Raw genomic sequence first — 26,123 nt, forward strand, 5'->3', positions numbered from 1 at the left:
GCACTGCCAAGCCCACCACTAACCCATGTCCCTCAGCACCACATCTACACGGCTTTTAAATGTCTCCAGGGATGGCGACTCCACCACTTCCCTGGGCAGCCTCTTCCAGTGCTTGACAACCCTTTCAGTGAAGAAATTGTTCCTGATATCCAATCTAAACCTCCCCTGGGGCAACTTGAGGCTGTTTCATCTTGTCCTATTATTACCTGTGAGAAGAGACTAACTTGCTTTCCATGCAAGCTGCTGTCTGAGCTCCCAGTAGAGTCAATGGAGATCTAGTTGATGCTGTCCGTGGGGTCTGGGCAACTATTCAACCTGGGTGAACACCTGCATTTGATAGCTGAGTCTCTAGACTCCTCTTATCTCCACTGTGACGGGACCAGCTCACATGGAGACTCCTATATGGAGTCATATATAATGATGCATTGCAATGTGCACACTGACTCTTACACTGCAGACTTCTGGAAAAATACATTTTCTCATACTTGGATTCCTGCTCGTGGGATAGCAGTATGTGTATTTCCACCCCTTGGGAAGGTCAGGGTTAAGGGAGCTCCACCACCCTTAGACTGTACAAATCTATTAATTGCTTCCATTATTTATTTTAGAGACATCATTACCAGAGATCCTCTTGCCCAAATATTTTTAGTCTTCTCCTGCATTTTAAAGGTTAGGTGTGATAGTAATGTGTGATGTGAGCTTTAGCACAGGTCTCTATAATAATCCTTCCTGAGACACGTTGCTAAGTTTATCATTCCTTTTGTTAAAATGAGAGGGTTAACAGAAAATAAATATTGTATTTTTCAAAGTTTAGATCAATAGTAAGAAGTACAAGCTGCCTTTCAAACATCCAGAATGATTTATTGTTATAGTTTATTAGTTGTTCCATGCTGAGAAAATCAAAGTCTACAAAATAAAAATACCAACCACCACATCTCATGTAAGACAAGTGAGAGCAGCTATGGAGGAAGCACAACAGTGACGGTGTCCCTTTGGCCACAGCCTCTTCCAGTGGTGCTGTTTTGCTCCCAGGATGGGTCCTACGGGTTTCCATGTGCTCTCTGTGTGTTGTATTGAAGGATCAAGCCTCAGATAGATACAAACATTTCCCCAGAGGGCCAACAAGCCCAACTGAGAGGTAAAGTACAGCTCAACTGAGAGTTATAGCTTCCTGATAAAGTACGTATAGAGCTCCCGTGCTGGAGGTGACCTGGGTTCAGACTCTCTATGTAGACATTAAGAGCTAGGGAAATTAAATGCCATAATAGTTGTCCAGCCTGTAACCCACCGTTGCTTACAGGTCCCTTACCAGCAGTGTGTCTCCCTTAATTTCCAAGAAACAAAGACAAAATGTGAAGAGAGATGCCCTGAGCCAAGCTGGCTAGGGAAAGGAGGGAAAAACAGCTGAGCAGTAGGAGACATATGACTCTGCTCTTGTTATCTGCATAAAAATGTGCATGGTAGGAGAAGATGAAATATTAGCCCTCTCCAGTGAAATGCCCTGAGCAGAACGAGCCATGTCAGCCTAACTGCAGTGCTTAACAGAGGTACGTTAGCAATAAGTAACGTATATCGACTGAATGAAGCAGAAGAGCTTAGTACCACTGCTTGCAGCCTTCAGAGCAGCTCACAGGTGTGAAAACCCTACCATCTATTGTGTAAATGCAGATTGTTGTTTGCTCCCATATAAAATAACAACATGTAATAGACCATTACACATCCATCTTTATAAAGATACATCGTACAAATAAATCCTATTCCAACAGGAATAAAGAAAGCCATGGGAAGTATAAATATCAAGGCTATGGAGTGCGAGTAACTCAACAGGAATACAAACCAGTAAATCAATGACAGACACACTCTGTCACAAAGTAGAAAACTACACTAAGATCTCATGACTCCTGAATTATAAGGAAGGGATTCATCCCATGTTGCTTTTGACATATGCCATGTAAGCATCTATAGCTAATGTGGTCAATCTGGGCATCGTTTAGAGTCAATGCAGAGAAACGGGTGCCTTTAGAGCATGAGTCATTTGGCCTTTATATATATATATTTGTGTGGCATAAATAAATAAATATGCACATACACACATATATATAGGCAATAGGGTGAGATGAATTGCTCTCTGAAGGGACTTGGTCCTTCCCATTGTCAGACATAGATTTTGCATTTTGTCAGATGAACCCCATCCTACCAAGCTGAACATGGCTAAAAAGTGGCTAAAAAGTGGCAGAAGACTGTTCGAACTTCACAAATTCCCAATAACGTAAGTACATGTCAAGTATCGTGTATGCTTGAGTCTGTCCTCAAATGCCTTTGCGCTAGGTTCTTTGGTGCCCTGCAGCTATGAAAGGAGCTGTCAAATTAACCAACTGCCACAATCTGCAGCATCCTTCTCTGAGCTGGAGGAGTAACGTAGTAGCTGTTGTGGAAGGAGCTAGTCTGACATAATTGGGAAGAAGAGGGTGATGACGTATGCATGACGTAAATGGGCTTAATTTCCTTTTCCAAAAGGAACAGTGTGAGGAGGAGAAAAGTGTGACTGTCTGGGTAGGGAAGGGGCGGGGGGACATCAGACATCCAGCATCTCTCTTTGTGGGGAAGGTGGTGTGTGGGCTGTAATGATGGTGCCATCATCTAATGTGCTTGGGTGAGCGGTCTGTATGTACGCCTGGTCGCTTGGGAGAGGCAACAGTTATATTAGCAATACATCTGCTATATGGTAGGAGGAGGAGAAGTGTTTCTGGGAAGCAGTTTCAGGCAGGGTTCTTTCCTCGTCTGTCAACGATGGGGTGCACTCCCTCCACTCGTACTCTGTAGGTGGAAAGTCAATCTGTCCCCCTAGGAATTAAACCATAACATTTTCTGCCTCCTTCACATGTTGGATTTGAGTCTCCAGGCTTCCTCCTCATTTGCCACCACTGGTCTTGGAGTTTCTTGTACAATCTGGTTTCTTCAGTAGCAAGGCATTGATTTCATGAGCTTGGATCCGAACACTGCAATTCCCTGAGAAGTCTTCTCTACAGCAGGAAAAAGACTTTACTATAGCTGGGAAGAGGCAGGTTTTCTATGGCTTTTTCTATATTTACTATGAGAAACCACACAGTACTCTTTGCAGAAGACACCACTTAGAATCTCTGTTACTATTTCATCTAGTATCAGCTATTTCATCACTTGTTCCACCACAGGGACAGTGAAAGGTAGATCACTCGACAATTTTTCACCTATCACACTCTCAGAAATCCCACAATGGCCCAGGCAATCTGCACCATGGTTGACCACCTTCACTAAGACATGTTTCAAAGTGTTGTCTATACTTTCTACAGCTTTATCCTATCATGAACTGGCAAAAAAGCACTGCTGATGTGGTTTCCCAAGGTCCTCCCCTCCTTCTTTTCAAGAAAAATCTCCATTCAGCAGAGAAGCAGAGCTCATCAGTAGTTAGTAAAGAACATGAAGAGAAAAGGGGATGACGATTAGCAAAGAGAAAGGAGAAAAGGAGAACTCCCAAGTGTCAAATAGGGACATCTTGGGTTAACTTGTGAAGAGAAACAGCCTTTGTGCATCTCAGTGTAGTAACAGAAACAGCGAGGAGGCCAGGCTAAAATAAGTCTGAAGTACAAAGTTGTCACGACACGACTGAAAAATCAGGGGGATGAAGGAAGAAGAATTACGTGGTCACGGTGGCAGATGCTCCACCAGACTTCCCACAGGTTAGCCAGAGAGAGAAAGACTGATTGTGTAATCTATCTGAAACCAACATATTTGCATAATTAACCTTAATTTCCCCACAGGATTCATTTTCCACCTGTTATTTGAACTGCCCTTCTCAGTTCCACAATGGCTGAGACAAAGCATGCATTTTGATTTCAAAAGCTCTGATTCCTCCTTTTCTTGTGCCAGTGTTTAATAGCTGAACCAGACAACCCAAAATCCAGGGTCATTCATTTAATACCAAAGAAGATATTCAGAAATCTAAGCAGTGCAATAGTGAGATGGCTGATCCGGTTGATAGCTCTTCCATTTTTTTTTTAGATGTCACATTTTCCTGGTTCCTTCCCACTTACCGTATTCTCTGCTTGGTGAGTCACACAAAGACAGCGGGAATAATAAGCAGAACAAAAAAGGTAGCTGTTGAAACAGAAATTCATCACAGTTAGCACCTGGTTTTATCTGTAATTATTGAAATTATTCCAGCTGGGAGAAACAGGTAAGACCTGGGATAGGGGCTCATCTTGCCACTATGCCCAGAGGCAAGAGTTCTTCAATATTACCCCATTGCTTTGCTCCCTGGGACAAACAGGACCCAGTCAGAGACAACCTGGGCAACTAGAGAGCAACCATGGCCAAATAACCAGGGGCTACTGATGCTGTAGTCTCTGGTATAGTTTGCAACACTCCTCCTTCCCTTTCTTTATCTCACTCCATTAGTCCTCCTTATTTTAATGTGTGCTACAGTTGTCAGCAGACTCCAGCTGGAATCAAGAGCCCTTGTACAAAGTCTTGAGCACATGCACAGTAAGAAACAATTTCTATTTTAGCAGCTAATGGCTGAATGGAAGATGGGGAAGGGGGGGAAGAAAATCTCTTCAGACAGATCTAAATGCATCAGTTTAGCGGTGAGAAAATTTGCCCATCCTTTTTTTACTCCTTTGAAAATGTGAAGAAACGCATCGTTTAAATATTTACATTTTTCCTGTTTTTTCCAGTTGAAGTTACTCACTGAATTCATGAAAAGTCTCAGAGAAAGAATCTGAAAATTGCTTCATTTAAAAACTAGACTTTTGGTTCATCTATTTTCTTTTACATCCCTTATGAATCTTTGAAAACATCTCTATAAAAAGCTTATGTGCTTAACAGTCTCTGTTTACGCTTTCTTTACTGACTTCTCACCCAATACATGGACATAGATGTGTCTTGCAGTATATTTATTAGCTCTTATAACAGAGATGGATCTCTTGGGTAGGACAGCAAATTGAAAGGCAAAGTAACTGCTCTGGGGGATGGGGTGAAGTCTGAGTTCAATTAACAAAATGGCATACCTGTCACCGGCAGGATCACAGATGAGGAAGAGGATGGAGGAGTCGAACCTACAACGAGATAAATTCTTGATTTTCTATTGATTTGCTCTTCTGGCGATGAGCATCAAAGGAGTGACGAGGATAGAGACAGGCTAGGTCTGACAGCTCTCCCTCTGCACAGAAGACTTAATAATTGCCATGTTCATTTCTTGGCCATCAATAGATGTTTCCAGCCTGGATATCAGCATATGTGCTGATCTGATACCTGTTAACGGTGGGCATGAAGTGAACTGTGTCTTCCAGGCAATGGGATCCAGCCAAGGTCTTTATTTCATATGAGATTGGGAAGGATGACTTTCAAGGTGTCAAGCTCAGATTTGGAAACATGGCTTCAGACAGGACCTTTTTTTCCCCAGAAATGTAACCCAAAACTTCCCTGGTGCAAGAAATTATTTGATTTTTCTCCCTTATCCTGAAAAGGAAGCTCTGAACTTGAGCCAGTATGAGATATGGGCAGGTTTTTAACAAGAGGTCCTGTAAGAGTGGTCTCGTGATAAATCTCTTTGTGCTGAATGCTGGGGGGGGAGAACTGAGAAAGGGGAGGGTATTCCTTATCCAGTCCCATTAAAGACAAAACATCATAACAAAGAGGAAAGCAACACTTGGGGGGAATAAATTTTTGGTGCACCAGTTATGAAGGCCTGACCTTGCTCAGGTTTGAGTGTACTTGTGCAGGAAACTGGAATTACTGTTCTGTTGAATTAAAGTCCCAGATGGCCTATTTCATCACCCAGTCTCATGTTCTTCATTATCCTAATTTTAAAATTTCAAATATTTGTAATCTCTGACTATTCAATAGGTTGTTTCCTTTTCTGGGACTGGTATGTTGATGGGTTATTTCCATTGTAGCAAGAAGTTCCTTCATGCTGATAGTACCAAGTCAAATTATCAATGGAAAATAAATGACTGTCCTGAAGGAAGAGGAAAGACCAAACAACAAATTGTGACTGCTATACCTGGAACGCTCTGAACCGGGCACCACAGGGAAACAGACAGATCTATGAGGAAGGGGAGAAAATCTTGGGTTAATGCTGAGTTAGTGTGTCCAGTGAGAAAGGTGATTCATTCCTACGGTCAGAGCAGCAATGAGAGGCAACGATGGCCAAGTGTCACCTGAAAGGTTGCTCTCCAGGCAAAAGGGCCTGCCCAGACTATCCTGCTCTACCATATGGCCTGGTATGGGTCACAAGGGCTGGCATTCATCTCATCTACCATTCCATAGATGTGGCCTCTGAGATAGTTATCTGGGGTCTGCTATAGTCACAGAGGAGAAAAAAGCCTTTAAAGGGTGCAATTCATCTCACATTAAAATAGACTTGTGAAATAGGGCAGCTAACATCAAAACCTGTTCCCCTCTGCTGGTTATAAAGGCAGTTAAACTCAGATGTGGGAATCTATGCAGTAGACATCTACAGTTCCGCAAGATTAATTTCCCCTTAAAGGCCCAACTACTGGTGAAAACCAGTTTTTTCCACTCTGTTGGTAGGAAAAGTCCTCTCATGTTGACCTTGCATTGGCTCCCACCTCTATAAAATTCAGCCCACAGCACTGCCCTACCTCAGAGGAGGCTGAGAGGGTAATGAAAGCCTGAGGGCTGTAGAGATGATGGACAGCTGGGTCCTTCCACCTACAATAACTCTGCCTGCCACTGAGAGAGAGCCCAAGACCCTCAGTGCTATCACAGACACTTGGGAAAGGGGCTCCATGTTCTCTCTGCATATTGAACATGTGCGTTGTAGAGTTAGGGGAGATGCCATCAGAAAAGGTGGGTCATTTGGGTGGGACAGAGGCCATGAAGGTGGTTTTTGTTGGTTTTTTTGAGTTTGTTTTTTTTTTTTTGCATTAACACATCTAAAGGCATAAAAGCAAGAGGAAGAGGTTCTGCAGCCCCACTTGAGAGCCTTGCTGGCTCCCTGAGCAGTCAGACTCAAGATGCCAGACCACAATGGTGCATATCCTGCTGAATCTGGGTCTATAAAGACTACACTGCAATACTGGTGGGCTTCTTGCTGTCTCTTTGTTCAAAACAGCATCCTGGGTGTTAAATTAAGAACTGAGCTGTATATTACTCAGGTTTAGTTATGGAGTAGCTAAACTCCGGATCCTAAAACCCTGAGCAATCATGAGGGATACTTAGATATACCTTTTGGAGTACCTTACGGTGAAGTGACAATAGATGACCTATAGCTGCCAGGAGGAAGGAGAAAGATAAAGGCTTATTCTACTATTTTCTTCCCAGTATATGACAGTGTGGCTCTTATCTGCTCACAAATTCCTGCAATTTTGCAGTTAGTATGAAAGGACAGCCAAGGCAAAGTAGGACCCAGCTATGTCCTCCCCAGAAATGTCATCTCCATCAGTCAGAGATGACATCTCTATCAGTGTCAGAGCCCTGAGGTCGCTGATCTCTCCATCCCGAACCCCAAGCAGGTTGTTCCCTACAATTGATGTACCGAGTTGGGGGGTCTGGACCCTGCATGAACAGCTCATGACACTGATGTGATGCCAAAGCAACGATCTTACCTGGCTCAATAGTCTGTGGGGGCCACTCGTCTCTGTAGCTGCTGTCATTGGTGCATCGCATGTCAAGGGGGGTCCAGATGATTTGGCCATTCACCTTCTTGCACGTGCGGGTGCCAGAGGTGGGGGATCGCTTATCAAAACCGCTCTGGCATTTGAAATGTAATACTTGCCCCAGGTAATACTGTTTGTTCAGGCTTAAAGAGGCATGTGGAGCAGTCTTGGGAGGACCACAAAAATCTGTGGGATCACAAGGCAGCACATGGTTAAAGCAGATTTTACCTACTGCTTTTGTTCTTTAAACAACACGATTTGTATTCTCACAAAACACAGACAAGCAGCATATACCAAGCCTTCCTAATTCTTTGTTAGGATATAAAATACTCATTCGCTTACACCATGTTGCTTGTTCAGCCAAGATATTACAGCAATTGTTTCTTTGTCTGTCAAAATAATTAAAAATTATTCATCATTCTTTCACTGCTTCCATGGGAATCAGTGGAAGAAATGTTACAGTAATGAATGGGCTCTTACTTACCCTTCTGGTCAAACCCTGACAGGTTTTCTTGCTTCTGGGGTGCAGGGCTCTGTGTTTTTCTTTCTGGCTGCTGTGTAAAACCTAACTTCATCGTGGGAGCCGTTGACAACAAAATCTTCTTATCTGTGGGAGAAGTTATATTTGCTGAATTACAGCAGGACCAATAGCAGAGCAAAGTCAGAGCACCCAAACTTTTAGTGTCAGGATAGAATTGTTGCAAGTTTTAATTTGCAAAGATAAGCACAAAAGATCATTTGTTAGAGCAATGCCCAGATGCGTCTTAGGCTGAATAACTCATTGGAAAAATACCTCAACAAGTGTACAAAAAGGACACTAATCACTTACCAATGCATTCAAATTCCTTGTAGACCCAAGAAGCAACCCCCTGTGCATGCTGACACCGAATTCCCAAGTACTGTCCCCTTCTTCTCGTGTAGCCATCATCACATTCATAATACAGTTTGGTCCCCACTGGATACGTTTCAGCAGCAACATCAGCAAAGTCAGTCCTTGGAAGAGCTGGGCATTCTTCTGCAAACAGAAAGCCTGAGAATCAGGACAGCTTGTGCATCTACCTTATTCACCGAAGAGTTGCCACATCTTTCTGTCTTACCAATACCAGGTCATTCCCATAGCTCAGTGACGTAAGCCTAATTCTGTTCCCAGCCACAGGGATAAAACCAGAGCTGAGGGATGAAACTGGATGTCATGAAGGGAACATGAGGGTAGTAAAGCTTTGTTTCTTTGATTGTCTCTAAGACAAAGAGAGGGTCTGAGTGTCTGGTGAGATTATTAGTTACTTTAAGTGAAAATTTTTATTTTAATTTTAGAGCAATCCCTCCTTCCAAAGCCTTCTTCACACTGGGGTTAGTTGTTGCTGTTGATTTTATAGGTATAGATTTGTTCAGGGTGCAGAAAAATCCCCTCCCTCTCCACCAAGCGACATGAAGCCTGTATTTGTCTACACTTTCTTAGTTAGGAGGGGCTGATTCGACTCCCTTGTGTTTCTTCTAGAGGAGAAAGGATGCTGGAGCAAGGACGTTCTGCAGGAGCTGGGAGCGGTGGTGGGAGGCACCAGGTCTACCTGCCTGCTCCTGCCCCCGCTGCCTGAATCAGGCGGTTGAGCCCTTTCTTTCCTCACCCAGCAGATGAGCAACATGAAGCGCTACCAGCATTTTCTTAATGAAGCTTCACACGATCACATCGTAGAGCTGCCGCCTGCACCAGTGAGGCACAATAAGCAAAACTAAGTCATTAAAAGTTGCAATCATCTATAAGCAAACATTGGAAAGGGGAGCAGACTCTCAGTTCTGTCTGAGCACACCGAAGAGCAACTTACTGTGAAATAAGTTTGCAAACCTAAATATAACTTGTCACAAAACAAGGACATGAAGTGCTGTGTCATCAGCAAATCACATCTAAATATACTTCTCAATCAGTTGGAATGAATTAAGTTAGATCATTTCAGTGCACTTGAAAAGCCCACTGAAGCTGAGCTGGAGACCCAGAAGTTGATAAAGGCACTACTTAATGATTATTTAAGGCCTAAAGGATGAGAAAATGAAACACAAACAGGCTGGTTGCATCAGGGCTGGCATTCAGGATCTTTGGGTGCATGATCTGTGGCCCTTTATGCTTCTGCATAATAGTAACAGTGATTATAAGTAAAATTTCTTTGTCATCGTGTCTTCACATTTTCTGCAGCCCTAATTAATGCAGCCTTAGCAACCAGCAAGAATGACTGCGAAAGGGCCTTGAATCCCTGATAGCTGTTCATCATTTGGCATCTGCCCTTGACTCCCAAAGTGCCTTCTCCTCGAAACAAAGCCATGCCTTGCTAACAGCAACCCAATCAGTGACTCGCAGAGCCAGTCCTGCAATGCCCTTTTCTTTCAGAACCACCCATCATTTTCTCGCTTTGATATTTTCTGCCCTTCTTACTTTTCATTATCTTGCCGCTTAGTAAAAGGCACAAAGGTTGAGGAAGGCAACAATGAAAAGTATTGTGAGCAGATTAACAACTAAGCTGTGTAAGGGATATTTTAATCCCCTTGTATCTTTGTGTTATCAAAGGATTCGCCTTGTAAACTACATCAGACTGTGGCTTCGAGAGAAGCGACTGTACCCGAAATAGTTAACCACATGGTTTACCACAGACTGTCAGGGTGATTAAAATTAAAGAGTTATCAGATTAGCAGCAAGTTGAGATCACGTTCTCTCACTTTCCCTGAAAGCTAAAAGCATGTTTCCCTCAAGACTTCAAAAGCCTCTTTGAAGCAGACTGCAGATCTGAATCTCAGCACGAGGCATTCAAACCTACAACTTTTTAGTCTCTTCTTAAGAGAACCCACAGCATTTAGCCTACTCATCATAAAGGGCAACTGTTGTTTTAATCAATGATCAAATGAAGTTAGGGTTCTTCTGAATTTGCACATGTCAGATAAGGATTGTGCAGAAATGGTGCACACGGCTGACAGCAAGCAGTACCCATCAGGCTGGTGCTTTTGGATCAACTCATCCAGACTGCAGTTGGATCTCATGCAACACTCCTAGGATCCAGCCTTTTCATTTCATTCACATTACTCAAATTCTGGTCTTCTCACATCTAAACCACTGCAGTATCTACTCCTTTGGCCTTTACAACCATAGTCCTGTCTCTGATCCAGAAAGCATTTGGAAAGACGAATTTCCTAGGTCTCATTGTGACCTTCTGTTTGCTTCCCTTTGTTGACTTCTAACTGCTTTACTGTCATGTCAAATATTTTGCTCCCATTTTGAAGAACCTTCTCCTTATCAACCAACATAACCTTTCAAAACATTGGCTTCTCTTCCCATGCTAGACCTCCTCACCAATGTGTTTGATATCAAAGTCATCAACTTTGGGGTTTATTGTTGTACGAGTCCTCACACTGGGAGGAGCTGTGCATAAATATGGACATCTCAAAATACTCATTGCCATTATTCCTCTTCACTGTCTTTAAGTATCTTATATATCTTCAGAGGTGCTTCTCTTTAAGTGGTCTTTTACCCATCTTTCAAGAACAGGTAGGCACCCAACATGCTGATCGGTATTACTTCTGTACTTTCTTGCCTTACATTGGGATCCTAAACTTCTTCTGTTTGTCAGCTATTTGTACCATGTCTAACGAGTCCTAGCTATCAGCCAGGACTCCAGGCATTGTGGCAGTAGATATGATAGTAACGCATGATAATGACTATACACTCAGTCAAGTCTATCTGAGAATGGAAGCTATAGTTTGGCCGTCAAACCCAGGAGTGCTCCCAGTGGTTTGATATTTAGCAGCATCACAGGTTCAGGCTAATTGCTGTATTCAAACTCCCATGAGGCAAGAATCCCCCAAAACTGCAGAGGCCTTAGGTAGGGGCATATAGGTGTGCAAGGGTCTTTTATGGCACTGGACCTCTCAGGGTAGTGTGGGAAGACTATGCAGAGGAAGCAGACCTGGTGAGGTCTGGATCATATTGCCTACACAGAATGACCTCTGGAGTGAATCAGCCCCAGAACTTCATTCAGTCTCTGTGCCCGAGGAAACTGCATCGTTTGCCCCTAAAAAATCAACATCCCTGCCATGGTGGTGATAAAAGAACTAAGGGATGGGAAGAAGCAAGGAAACTAGGGAATGGCAGTGTAGAGTTACTCCTTGACTAGATTTCTGACTTTTTACATTTTTAGGGGAGATTAACTTAGCTTTTTTTGCTGTTTTGCACCTGGTTGGGAATTAGTCTGTCAATTCATTTGAGTTGGTGTGATAGGAAAATATAAATCATATATAAGGCCAGCACACCGAGGTGTAACCTGCCTCGTAGCCTGTAGTGGCCCAGTTCTGGACAGCCCAGCTTTCCTCTGGATTCTGCATCCCTCCACAGCTACTCCAGGGCTACACTCCTGCTAGTATTGCTTTAAAAGACTGCCCTCACATCACCTTCAAATCTCCTGGGGTTTTGTTTGCCTCCTTGTTTTCCCTCCTCCCATCCTCCCATTCTCCATCCCCATGACAAGGTGCTGTGTGTCCCTATTTCCTTCTCTTTTAGGCCTGATGTCCTCTGTCCTCCCTTTCCTTCATTCACAAGATTCATCAGCCCCCACCTACCATTCTCATTTCCTACACCCCAAAAGTGCCCTGTGACTGTTTCTTTGCACTTAGAGGTACAAACATGATGTATTTAAAAGGGCCAAACAGAAAGGTTGGTGTAATTACATTCATGGGATTTAGCACTGCTATCAGTTGCAGAATTGCTAGAATCCACTAAGGCACCTGGGAATCTGCATTTCTCCCCATATTATTGGATTTTTGGTGCCTACAGCATTTCTGGAAATTTTGGAACTGGTTTCAGATACTATCATATAGTGCATGGAGACATGCCCTTGGAATTAGGAGACCAGTGAATTCAAATGATAGACTTCTGTGAAACATAAAAATTAAAAAGTAGTTATTGCATCCTCTGATGTGCTCCCCAAATTAAGTTTGATAAGTATTCTGAGACCTGCAAGCCACTCCTTGTCATCTGAGCCACAAGATTGGTGGGATTCCTGCTATCCCTGCTTAAGTAATGGTGCCTGATGCCATTTGAAGTGTCTTAGGGCATCTGGGACCTCCACGTAAGCTGTCAGATATCACATAGGAGTTATTGGAGGCTGGTGCCAGGCAGAATACCCTGCCATGCTTTCTTTTGCAAGTTCATTGCCATGTGCTAAATAAAGCTTAACTGCCTTTGGTTCCCTCAGCATCTAGCATCAATATTTAGGCTCAGTGGAAAGAAACCCACTAGCTAAATCACCATCAGTTCTTTCAGTGATTGGGTTTCTTCCCTGAGGTTTCCCATTCAAATACATAGTGACCCAACACAAAACTGCTCATAGTAGACGTGCTGGCAGTACTAGGATTTATGAAGCCCACCTGCCTATTTCTCTTCCATGTCTGATCTGGCAGAGCAGTGTTAGACGAGGCATCAGAACAACACCTTTTGTACAGAACAAGTGAATGGGGAAAATTTCTAGCAGGTATTTTTAGTATTAGGTAAATACAGACAGTGAGTCATGCCACCATAACCTAAACTCAGAATTTCCTCTGCCATGCGGTTGTGTGTCACCAGCGCTGACATTATTCTGATGTCAATTTAAAAAGGCAAGGTGTAAAAATAGGACAATTTTCCCCGAAATACAAAGGCGGTAAGATGGGATCGGTAGGAAACCAGCTGTTCTGAAGATCTGGGTAGAAGCAGTGAAAGAAACCAGGCAGTTCACACACCTGCCCAGTTCAGAGATGAAGAGAGCCTCTCCCCAGAGATACCAAGACATCAAACCATGCCAAAATGAAGACATTTTCCCAGACATGCCTGAAAAGCTAATTCAGCCCTGAGGGTTCAGATGCTGTCTGAAACTACATCCTCTCTAAATAGAGCATGTTCTTGAAGATGGAAACTGATACAGGTGAAGAGAAGGAATTGATACCAGCAAATGGACTGAAATGGTAATGAACTTTTTCTAACTTGAAAACTTACTCTCAAAGGGTCCGTTAACAAGCTAGCTACAGCTCTGCCTGCTTCTGCCCTCTCTGATTAATGTCACTTATTGTCTGTGTGGATTTGTAAGCTGGCAATAGGTCCCAGCTGTGGGGCTGGAGTGCAGACTTGAAGTTTATGGTAATTTGCCTGTGAGATTTTGGTTAGCTATACTGTAGATTGCACAGAGATTATCTTACAAAGTCATCTTAGTAGTAATAAGACTGCAATTTAAGTGACAGAAATACAATGCAGATGAAATAACCAGGCACAAGATTTAATGCAAACAGCAATGGAGGAGAGATGAGTCCTGTGGGGCAGGAGATGGGTTTTAACATTCCTAGCAGGGTAGAAGAGGCATGTCCTATTCTAAGGACTAGGCAGTTCAATGCCTGATGAGTTTGCTGTACTAGAAAATGTCTCTGTTGGAAATACGGCATAAAATAAACTGGAATATGTACCAGCAGGAGCTCTCCATTAACTCTTTGTAGGACCATAGAAGATTAGGTTTGGGAGAGATGCACATCTCTTCTCTCTTGGCTTAATCATGCTAGCCAGCTGTTTGCCACTGACCTAGGCAGTGGAATCTAATGCAAAAAAAATTTCCATATACAGCAAGGCTAGAGTTGGTTTGACTAAGCTTTCTCATGCTAAGCATAATTTAGCCTCAGGAACCTGCTTTCTTAGCTGCTTCTGTAAGAAGTGGAGCCAGGCAGACCTCTCTGGAGGACAGCAGACACCTAACTTAAGTTCTCCAAAGCAATGCTTACAGATGCTTCTCTCTTTTTATCAGCTACAGTGGTGGAAGAACGCTCTTACATGCTCACATTGATAATTAGTGTGGTTTAGCTAATACATTGATATCATTATGGTTGGACTCGATGATCCCAGAGGTCTCTTCCAACCTGATTGATTCTGTGATTTTAAAGCTCACTTTGCTGTGAGTTCCCGGCAAAGCAGTCTTCAGAAGTTGTGTCTTCCACTGACCCAGATGTTTCTTGACTAAACATCTCTCTCTCCTCTTCCTAAACACAACTATCGCCATTCATCACCGATTTACTCCTGTTTTAAGGCATGGACTGAGTGTCACCCAGCCGACAAGAAGCAGACATTTTAATTCCCTGTGTAGTCACTAGAAAGAGACTTACAGGACATGACTCACTGCACCCTTATCTGCCATCTGGTCAACGAACTGTGCACTGAAAGTGCTACTGTCTCTCCCCTGGCTATGACGGGGGTCCACACGTCCAGCTCGGTGGAGATGTTGATGGTGCAGATGGCTGAAGTTAAGTGAGATGAATTTCACACCTGCCCTGGCACAGAGGCTGGGCTGGGGACATGGACTGCAAATGTGGAGCTGGAAGAAGGAGCATTAGGGAAGAGGGAGCATGTTTCCTAAGGCAGGGAGAAGGAGGAAAACTAGCCCAAGCACAGTGCATGGAGTAGAAAATGTATTAAGTGGAGAATAGGGAACATTTATTTTTCTTATTCTGTTGTTTCTGGGTGTTTATGACTTTCTTGGTTCTGTGGTAAAGCCGCAGAGCTCAAACTCTTTAAAGGCAACCACTGCACATGGCACGGCAGCAGAACACAGTGTCTGGTTTTAAGAATATCATACGTGAAAGCCTTGTTTTGGTGTGTGACATTTGGGTTTTGAATAGGTTTGGCTACATTATTGCTGAAATCTGTGACTTCAGTAACACCCGCCTCTTTGGTATTTTCATCTAAAGGGAAGAATATATTACTGAGAAAGAAAATTGGCTTTTAAAACAGCAGCAGCAATTCAGATCCTTTTCTTTGGCTGGAACTTTCTCAGCCTTGCCTTTTGTTGGGTTAGAAGGGCAGTAGAGAATATCCTCTCTGAAAATAATTGAACTGGCTGACAAGCATGTGTCCCAGTCTTGGGTAACAGTGACAAAAGGTCTGGTGGGACTCTTTTGATTTCAAATGTGGCTTTAGGACTCATCTCATTTGACTTCTGGCCTTAGCATGGTCAATGAGCTTTTTGCTGGAGCTCTCAAGAGTGGGATGGAAATTATTTATTAGTGTTGATGATTTTTTCTGACCTTGTAATGCATGAAATGTTTTGCCAAATAAAGAGGGCTGTATGTTCTTTATCTGGGAGCTCGCATTTTACAAAGAGAGAACACAGAGAAAAAGCAGCAGATGACAGAGTGCTGCTACCATGGCAGGGCTGAGGAACAGGGAGTCAAGTGAAGAAAGTCACGGAAGGACTTTGGAAATGTGCGTTTTGGGGAAGCGTTGGGAGGAGACAGAGAAAAAAATTCAGCAAATCAGGTTCTTCCAAGATTCAGGACCAGGGTCAGGAGATGGAAACCATGGGTAGAAAACATCCAAAAGCTGAGTTTTGAAGATACAATTAAGGTAACAGGAAAAATAGGAGAGTTAAAGCTGAACGTCGAGGAAGAAAGCAGGGAGACCAAAACTGCAACACTATGAAGGCAATAGTGAGGAAAGCCAAAGGTAGTGGCTTTCCAGCAGTAGCTAAAGAGTGGAGGTTTTTGCTGTGATAAAGGGAAGGACATAACCTCATCTCTGATGAGGTGAGGAGAAGATTTCTGCATCTGAAGGCAGAAGCAGATACTGCAGGATCTCTGTCCGTAACATCTGCTTTTCCTCAGCAGGATCACAATTTTAACAATTTTTTTTTTATTGTAGCTGTATGTTGGGCACTTTGCTGCTGGGGGCCACTGTAGCTGGAAGGTTTCTAAAGGTATTTGCTCTCTGGTTGACCTTACAAGAAACACTTGTATGTGTTTGACAACTTTAATTTATTCTGCATTGCATTTCAAATCCATGGGAGCGAGCACTAATATGCAAGTATAATGGGAAAGAAACTCCTCTCATTTAAATGACTGAGATCTGGTACCCATCTTGTGTGAATGAAATTCAGTTGAATGAAATTCTTTCTTTTGTGAGTTTTAATCCTTTCCAGGTTTAACTTGCAAATCTATTCAGTGTATTCCTGTAAGATGAATACCAAGATGGAAAGGTCGTAGGAGCACAAACCAGCTTTTATCTTGTATTTGACCCTCACCTAGCATACTTCAAGCCTCATCCATGCCTGCATCTTCTAGGCGCTGCTGCTGTGCAGCATAAATGAGATAAATGTGATGCCCTGCACAAGAAAAATCCAAATTTCTCTTGTCCTCTTTAGCACTAAGCTGTAGTTTAATTTTTACTAAATGAATGACGATCCCATGCCTTAGTTTACCCAGATGTATATCAGAGGAATTTGCCCTTGCAAAGCACTTTGAGACCCATCAGTGAAACTCTTATGTAAAACAAAGGCTTTATATTTTCTTTTTCCCCTAATTATATTTATTCCTGATCATGCATTTTGCCAGAAACCCTCTTGCAAACATCTATGTCAGGATCTATTTACAAAACTGAACTTGCAGTGCTGGGACAAGCTGAAAAGACTAAGCCAAAATAATATGAATAGCCCTGTGTGTACTGAGACATAGTTGATTTTTGACCAGTTTGACATAGCTTCTTTCCCTTTTCTTTGCTTATGTCTGTTCCCAGGTCTCTTTGTTGATCCTTCTAAGGAATTAAAAACAATAGGTCTTACAGCCACAATGCTTCAGGCATCTCTACAACAAAAAACCCTAAACTGTTAAAAGGTGGTGTTTCTACCTTAGCGTATTATTTGCATGAAGAAATTAAAAACAATATATAAATATTATGTTTAAACATTGGGAGAGACATTGAAAATAAACACAGGAAGCTGAGGAAAGAAGAGCTTAGTGACACAGTGGAGAATGCAATGCTATGCATTTATTCATTCATCGGAGAATTAAATGCAACTGCTCTAACACCCCTCATTTTTTTCCAAACCCCAGAAAGATTTCTGATAAACGAGACTTGCCAGCAAGAAATCTCACAACCTGTCCCAGGCACAGTAATACAGAAAGCATGGTATAGGGGACCTGACTCATCCCAGAACCGATCCTATTTACATGCTGAACGTCTCGTGGTGATGCTCTTGCACGCAGCACTTAAACACTTGCCGTGGGCACTGGCACTTCATTTGGCAATTAAAATGCCCCGTGAAGGAAAAGGTACAGTGTTTTACTGGCAAAATACTTTAACGAGAATAAAATCACCTGGGGGTTAAATATTTGTGAAGGTACTTCCTGCATTAATGAGCTCGGTTATAAGCAACACAGTTTTCCCTTGAGATGCCCTGCCCCTAGTAAAATTCGCAGCCCTGCTAGAGGTGATCCGTTAGCAGTTACAGTACTGTTGTATCTGAGAACCTGCCCTGAGCTGCATCTGCTCATACCTCTCAACCAGGACATCATCAGCAGATAGAGAAGGAAACATCACATTTATGGAGCGCTGGGAATGTAAGATATTTTTTTTCCCCTCTTAACAAAGCAGTTTAAATTCAAGTAATATATCACAGAATCACAGAATCACAGAATCAATCAGGTTGGAAGAGACCGCTGGGATCATCGAGTCCAACCATTGCCCTGACACCACCATGTCAACTAGACCATGGCACTAAGTGCCATGTCCAGTCTTGTCTTAAACACATCCAGAGATGGTGACTCCGTCACCTCCCTGGGCAGCCCATTCCAATGGCTAATGACCCTTTCTGAGAAGGGATTCTTCCTAATGTCCAACCTGAACCTCCCCTGGCGAAGCTTGAGGCTGTGTCCTCTTATCCTATCGCTAGTTGCCTGGGAGAAGAGGCCGACTCCCACACCACTACAACCTCCCTTCAGGTAGTTGTAGACTGCACTAAGGTCACCTCTGAGCCTCCTCTTCTCCAGGCTAAACAACCCCAGCTCCCTCAGCCGTTCCTCATAGGTCAGACCCTCCAGACCCTTCACCAGCTTGGTCGCCCTCCTCTGGACTCACTCCAACACCTCCTCCATATCACCAGACTATTTCTCGATGCACACACTTGTCACAATAAATAAGCCAAATATAATCAGTATCATGATTTATAAATGTGTAAAATTATGCTGAATTAATTATCTGCCTCCATTCACAGTTTATAGGCACTACTGGTTGGGAGGTGTGGCTGCAAGAATACTTGGTATCTAATAGTACTCACAGCAAACTTGGATGACACCTTTTATCCACTACACCATTGCTATCCATTTTACCTACAGAGCTACTGACATTTCAGTGTCTATTTTTATATTTCCTAAAGTTACATGCAAAATGGAAAAAAATTCAAAGAGCTACCAAAGGTGTACAAGGCTGCTTTGATCTGCCCACTGTGCCAGCGATGGGTTGGAGGATACATACATTACTCAGACAAAAAATATCCTGTAGTGCTCTGGATCATCTGCAGCTGATGGTTTGTGGGCACAAAACCCATTTCTCTCATTTTCTTAGAATCATAAATTCCTTAAACTCTTAACATCTTTCCTCACCTGAAAGGAGCCAGGATGTTGCGAACATCCTCCAGCAGCCACCACAAAAAAGCAAATCGTATTTTCCCTCCCCAAAAGGCAGAAATAGTCTTTTACCTGGCTTGTTCCCCTTGACGGATCCAAACAACAGCCACATCAAAAGGCACTTGAGCTCCATGGGACTTGTTCACATCTTTTCCCCGCAACACCGAGGATGGTGAAGTTTCTCAGAAGTGATGGGCTGGTGCCGACCAAGCCGACGAGCCGTCTACTGCCTGGTTAGAGCAGTGGGGAGCATCACCCTGAGTGCACGGCAAGGACTTTGCTCTTTGGTCAGCAAATCGTCATTTCGCTGGCTGGCTCCGCAAGAGAGAATAAAGGCTGCTCTCTGTTCAGGTATTAGTAGCTTTTATCCAGGAAATCAAACTTAATGCTCAGTGTGGCAGAGCGTGCCGTCGTGTGTAGGAAGTGGTTTGACACATCAGAGCTGACTCCAGAGCTGTTCCACTACAGCTGAGGTCAGTAGAAGGGGGTAAGATTTTAAAGGGTTTGTGCAGCCACTTGATCCCAGATGTGTGGCTGGGCAGGCATTTGAGAGGGACCTTCGCTGTAGAAGAGTTATCCGTTGTACGACAATGGACCTCAGACACCATCTGTGGGCTTTACCTACAAAGAAAAGGTCCCATGGGGTATTGTTTTGGCTTTTTGGAGGTCTTCTGCTAATGATGATAAAGGCACACTCCATTCGTTTTTTGATGTATGCATGTTTGCGGTTTCCCTGAGTGACAGCTGTGCTTCTGAAGGATGGACAGTTTGATCAAAAAAAATCTGTGAGGATGAGGCTGGCAGGTTTGGAAAGGGTTTCTGTTGCTCCTGAATTATCTGGGTTTGCTATGCTGCAGTGAAATTGGTTCTTCCAAATGTCAGTGGAAGACTGGAAATTATCAAGGAAGCTTCACACTTAATGTAGTTTTTCTACAGCCGTTTCCACAGAAATTATTGTCTGTTAGTACCTACAGAATTAGTGGTTATCACAGAATGGTTAAGGGTTGGAAGGGACCTCTGGAGATCATCTAGTCCAACCCCCTGCCAAAACAGGTTCCCATGTTGCACAGGGTCATGTCCAGGTGGGTCTCAAATATCACCAGAGAAGGAGACTCCACACCCTCCCTGGGCAGCCTGTTTCAGGGCTCTGGCACCCTCAAAGGAAAGAAGTTCCTCCTCATATTCAGATGGAACTTTCCATGTTTCAGCTTGTGCCCATTGCCCCTTGTCCTGTCACTGGGCACCACTAGATAGACTATGGAAAAACAGGTTTAAACTATCTGTGGTATTCTATCATGATTATTACATGCTGAACATTTATTTCTCCTTTATAAATCCTTAATGAATGAAATCTTCCTAACAGGCATGCTAAGAAATAGATGTGATACATTTTTAAATGACGCTACGGCTGCGTCCATCAGTCGTAGCCACAGACGCAGAGGATGCTGTGTCCTGACACCCGTAAGGGTGATGGTCCTGTGAAAGGTAGCTGACACAAAGGAGCTTCTTTTGAGTGAGACCCAAAACAGACCTTTTTTTGGGAGGTGAATGAAGATGCCATGTCTATAGGAGGTTGCACAAATGTGCATCTTCTCCTTCAGCATGAGGAAAGGTGTAAACAAGACTTCAGGCAGTGCTCATGAGAGCAGCAGACAGAAGAGATGCCACAGCCCATACTCTCTCTCTCCTGATAAATCTCTTTGCCCTTTTCATGAAAGCTTTTGTGCAGCTTCACTGATGCAGATGACAAGTCCTCTTGGAGGGTCTGTTGGCACAAGGCTTTGGCCAGGAGATTATGGTCTAAACCAAAATGCAACAGGGCACAGAGAACAAGTAAGACTTTTGGAGCAACTGCTGTGGGTAAAATGTTTGCTCACCCAGGGGCTGCTCCATGCTCCACAGATATTTACTGCCTTTGCTTTAGTACCAAATCGTCTTCCATGTTTAATAGGGTAATAGGAAACACTCATGCCAAAGCCCACTGAAGGACTCGGAGAGATTTGCTCTTGAAACATCTGTCTGAAAGTCGTAGACCCCAATTCTTCACCTTTTTCCAAGATACCTGGAGATAATACAACTGCGTGTGCAGAACCACAACCATCTGTGTTGGTAAAACATTTTTGTTAACACTGCACGGAAAGAAATCCCCGACTGTTTATCACAATTTGTCTTTCCCCTACTAAACATGTGGTCTGTTCTTTGCAGATGCAGGGATTTCCTCCCCAACATCTCCTTCTGTTTCTTGCCTCATCAAACTATTTAATTTCATAGCTATTTGCATGATGGAGACAGAGATGGGAGACCTTTTCTGCAGTCCTTCAGCTCAGTCTGCCTCTCTCAGCTATTCAGAACCCTGCCAGTCAATTAATGATTGCAAATTCTGAGCAGAGGGAAGCAGCCTGGACTGCACACCCAGGTTTTCAACAAGCTGAACTTTTTCTTTTGCTGAAAAGAGGTCTTTCCTCTGGTAGGTGAGCTGAGATGCCCTCCCTCTTTCCCTCAGCCATTTGCTTTCAAGCAGCAAATCTCAGTGTAGGTGGATAACAGCCACTAAGATTTTATTAGAAATAGTGAGGTTTTATCCTAGCAAGAACATGCAATGTACAATAGTCAGTTGTACTGGAAGGAACGGTGACCCCATGTGGCTAATTGCTACAAGCACAGTTTGCATGAGAAAGACCCGTAACTCGGCATTTAGACCTTTTAAAGGTCAGAAAAAAACGGTTACCGCTTGTGAGAGCAATTAGTTAGGTCAGCTTTGTGAAACAGGTCAGCTTGCTGAACGATTCCAGGAAAAACCAGTGCTGCTTTGGCAAGCAACTGATCCAAAGCAGAGCGAGGCAGAGAAGGGGAGTGTGAGAACAGAGAGACCCAGCAAGGGGGAAAGTTATCTAGGCGTAGAAAAAACAGGGGTTTATGAGAAAAAAAAACATCATTAGCATTATAATTAACATTATGATGTTAGCAACAGAAGGGTGTGGCAATAAAGGAGGGGAGGTGCTGTGAAAACTCGGTGAAAACCTGGAAAGTGATGGAGGGAATTAGGAGCATCATAAGCATCTAGGAAGGTATAGGGGGAAAAGAAGGTGCTGGTGTCTCTGTTGCTTGTTGACTTTCTTCCATTGATCACCAGAGTTCTGCTGCTCAGAGAAGTCCTCTCTTTCAGCAGAGAGCTGGGAGGAAAAGAGACTGTCACATGGTCCAGGCCACCACAAAGATTATGAAGATTATTTTTATTCAATGTCACAAGACCAAGAAAGATGCAGAAATGGAGTTGCCAGGAAGTAAAACACATATATAGCTCCAGCCTTCTTTAGGTCTAGGTTTAACAGGGGCCTTTTGAAATCCTGAAAGTGCTTTTAAAACTCTTAGTGCACAAACTCATTTGGTCTGGAGGTCTGAGTAGTGGAGGCTGTAAGCAGACTTTCCAGTGTATCTGGTGCAGTTTCATCTGATGGAAAAAAACAATCATTTAGAAGCTGAGGAGAAAACAAAAATTCATAGACGGTTGTATCAACATCGCCCGAGACTCGGGAGACTTGACCCCTTTGTGTTACCATCTCAAATAAAGCAAAGTGGTACTAAATTTTCAGTTGGGCATTGCTTGTTTTATAAATCCAATGATGTTGCAAGCAAAACCAAACCAGGTTCAAGAAAGGACGGCACTATGATCTTATTGCAACCCTGTCCGGTTCAAAGCAGTGGTAAATATCCACATAACTCACCAAAATAAGCAAGCTTTGTCTTTTCTTTCTTTAATTCAACTTTTCTGCTGTGAATCACTCTTACATGAGCCCTCTCTTCAAGGGAATACCACTTCATATGGACCTTGCCTGGGGGAGTGGGAGGGTGGCTCTAATAGCTAACTAAATGCTGTTGATTAGTATATTGCTTATATGCCCTTGAAATTATAGTGATGCTGGTTCTTAACTCACATTATTTATTTTTTTACTTGGGAGGAAATGTATCGGGAATTTTACCTTAGGCGTGGGATACAGTGCTACTCTACTGAACGGCTGAAGCTCAGATAGCTACGTTTTTCACTTAAATGGGCTACTCTTGGCATTCTTTACAGATTACTTAGAGGGCCACGCTTAGTATTTTCAAGAAAAGTCATTAAAGATGCCATGAACAAGGGCCCTTCCCATCCTCCACAGCACCATCCAGCTCTGCTGCAAAGCAGAGGTATGGAGAAGCCCTAGTTATGCCACATGTTAGAAATGATCATCAGAAATTTTTCACCCAACCTAATTATTTATAATGACCAAACTATTTTCAACTGCTTTTTAGTTCTAATAAAAATGAGACAGAACTGACATGAGGCACATAAATTTTTGCATCTTAAATGAAGAACATTTGCAACACCAACAAGGGTTTAGGCTCCAGTCAAGAGAGTGTTGTATGGTCAACATAGTTGTCAAAGTTCCCCCTTGAGTCAATGGAAAGAGTCAACAAGTGCATCTAGAGAGTGATTCACCTCCTCTTCTGGACATCAACATCTACGGAATGAATCACCCATCTGAACTCCTCTCCCTCCCCTCTGCAGACAACTGTTAAACCAGCATAACTAGTTTAAACCAAAAACGGGCTTTTTAGGCAGTTACATCTGGATGAGACAAATCCACCCTGAAAATACATAGTGAATTTCAAAAGAGAATTTAAATTGCTTGTTGAGTGGCTGAGAACAGTCTTCCCTGTCAAATACCCTGGACATGGTTCATTATACTTTTATTAACTATTCCTTTCACTAATCCAAGTTCTGTGATCATAGAACCATAAAATCATAGAATCGTTTTGTTTGGAAAGGACCTTTAAGATCATCAAGTCCAACCACTAACCTAGCACTGCCAAGTCCACCACTAAACCATGTCCTTAAAAATAAATACATGAGGACCATAAAACTGAAAGGGAACCTTGGGGGTCCAGTATTCAGTGTTGGGATAAATCCATCCTTTTGTCGGTTTTAAACTGATCTCCTACTAAAAGTCTTCTGCTTCTGTTATTGTGGCATTTGGTAGCTAATGGTCTGCACTCACTGTATCCCTCACCTCCGTGATACAGTTAACCTGCGCACATCCTCCCCCTCTCCATGTTGAACAGTCCTAGACCTTTGCTATCTCTCCGTGTGAGGCAACTGCTCCATCCCCATGATTATTTTAGTTGTCCTTCTCTGGACTTTCTCCAGATCTCTCTGGGCTTTCTCCAAATCCACTAAATCTTTCTCCAGATGCAGAGACCACAATGGCACCAGCTACTCCACATGTAGGCCCACCAAGTTTTTATATGGCAGCACAATGATCTTCTCTGTCCCATTCCATTCCCAGTGATGACACCTAACATTGTGTTGGCTTTCTTGGCTGTTGATGCTGTTCTCCAAAGTCATCAGGTTAGTACGTAGCAACAGCCAAAACATTCCCTGTGGGAATCAAACACCGAGCACATTATTATTATTACAATAACACAGTGTCTAATGAGCAGATCTGGAGGAGACTTAATTTTTAAACTTATGCTCCTCAGACTCAGTATCTGCTGAGCTTCTGGATTACATGAAAAATTCTTTGGATATATTTATTTTCCATGTAGTGAGTACTGCCACAATTTCATTAACACAGCAATGCCTAGATTGGGTTCTTTAATACTTCCCCATGCAAATACAGCTGAATAGTACAGATAACTTTTTATTCTACAGATATTCTTACTTGCAATCATCATTCCTCTGGTCTGAGCAGAAAAAAATCAGGACCTTAAAATATACTGATAAATTAAGTATATTATTGTATGTTTGTATGCTTTCCTCACTTCTCCTTTTCATTACCACCAAGTTATAGTTAATCAATTATACTTAATCCTGTAAAGTGCACAAGTCTTAAGACAGCCTCTGTAGTGAGCTCCTTACCCAAGACACCCTGTCTCTTTGCTTGACTTTAGTTAGAATTTTTACACTATCTGTCAAGTCAGGGAAATATAACCTAGCTGAATTAAAAGGTGAGTACAAAATTGATTGGAAAACCCCTGAAAAGAAAGTGCCCTTAAAATGGTTCAAAAGTGTGTCAAATGGAAGAGCATATTGAGCGGCACCGATTAACTGTCAGAAGAGAAGCATGTAATGAAAGGTGTTCCCCAGGTTATAATGTGGGTCTCACGCTACTCAGTGTACAACAGTTATCTGGATGATAAATATAGACAATCTTTACTGCACTTGCAGAAGATGCTAAGCCAGGAGAGACCACGCATATATTAGAGGGCAGGAAGGTAATTCAAAGTGACCTCAATACACTGGACAAAAAAAATTAACATGCAATTTAAAGAAAAAGTGCAAGTATTATATGTAGGAAGAATAAAACAGCCGCCTGTGAAATGGAGTAGTGGAATCACTGATTAGACAGCTGTTCTTCCAAAAATGAACTAAGGCTCACATGCAAAAGATCAATTGGCAATGTCACAAATTAAAAATGTAAATCTAATTCTGAAATGTAAAAACCATGCAAAGCAGTCCTTGTTTTATGCTGTGTCAATAAAGCCATGGATAGGGTGCTGTGCCCACTACACATTAAGAAAAACATGGACCAGCAGAAGACAGTTCAGAGGAGCAATAAGAATCATAGAATCAGAGAATTGTTTTGGTTGGAAAGGACCTTTAATATCATCAAGTCCAACCCTTAACCCAGCACTGCCAAGTCCACCACTAAACCAGGTCCCGAAGCACATCTACATGTCTTTTAAATACCTCCAGGGATGGGGACTCCACCACTGCCCTGGGCAGCCTGTTCCAATGCTTGACAACCCTTTCATTGAAGAAATTTTTCCTAAAAAGCAAACTAAACCTCCCCTGGTGCAACTTGAAGCCGTTTCCTTTCGTCCTATTGCTTGTTACTTGGGAGAAGAGACCAACACCCGCCTTGCTACAACCTCCTTTCAGGTAGTTGTAGCGAGCAATAAGGTCTCCCCTCAGCCTCCTTTTCTACAGACTAAACCCCCCCAGGTCCCTCAGCCACTCCTCATCACACTTGTGCTCCAGAC

General features: G+C 42.9%; 1 protein-coding gene across 1 annotated transcript; it reads right to left on the reverse strand.

The window, feature by feature from the left end:
* Positions 1-4,090: 4,090 nt before the first annotated feature.
* On the reverse strand, positions 4,091-19,236 carry LOC137664350 (interleukin-2 receptor subunit alpha-like). Its single transcript, XM_068402288.1, has 6 exons — positions 19,176-19,236; positions 8,488-8,673; positions 8,143-8,265; positions 7,608-7,844; positions 5,046-5,093; positions 4,091-4,134 (listed from the first exon to the last, which is right to left on the reverse strand). The coding sequence occupies exons 1-6, from the start codon at positions 19,234-19,236 to the stop codon at positions 4,091-4,093; spliced, it is 699 nt and encodes a 232-aa protein (XP_068258389.1).
* Between the last annotated feature and the right edge of the window lie 6,887 nt (positions 19,237-26,123).

The sequence above is a fragment of the Nyctibius grandis genome, chromosome 5, assembly GCF_013368605.1.
Source record: "Nyctibius grandis isolate bNycGra1 chromosome 5, bNycGra1.pri, whole genome shotgun sequence".
NCBI lineage: Eukaryota > Metazoa > Chordata > Aves > Nyctibiiformes > Nyctibiidae > Nyctibius > Nyctibius grandis.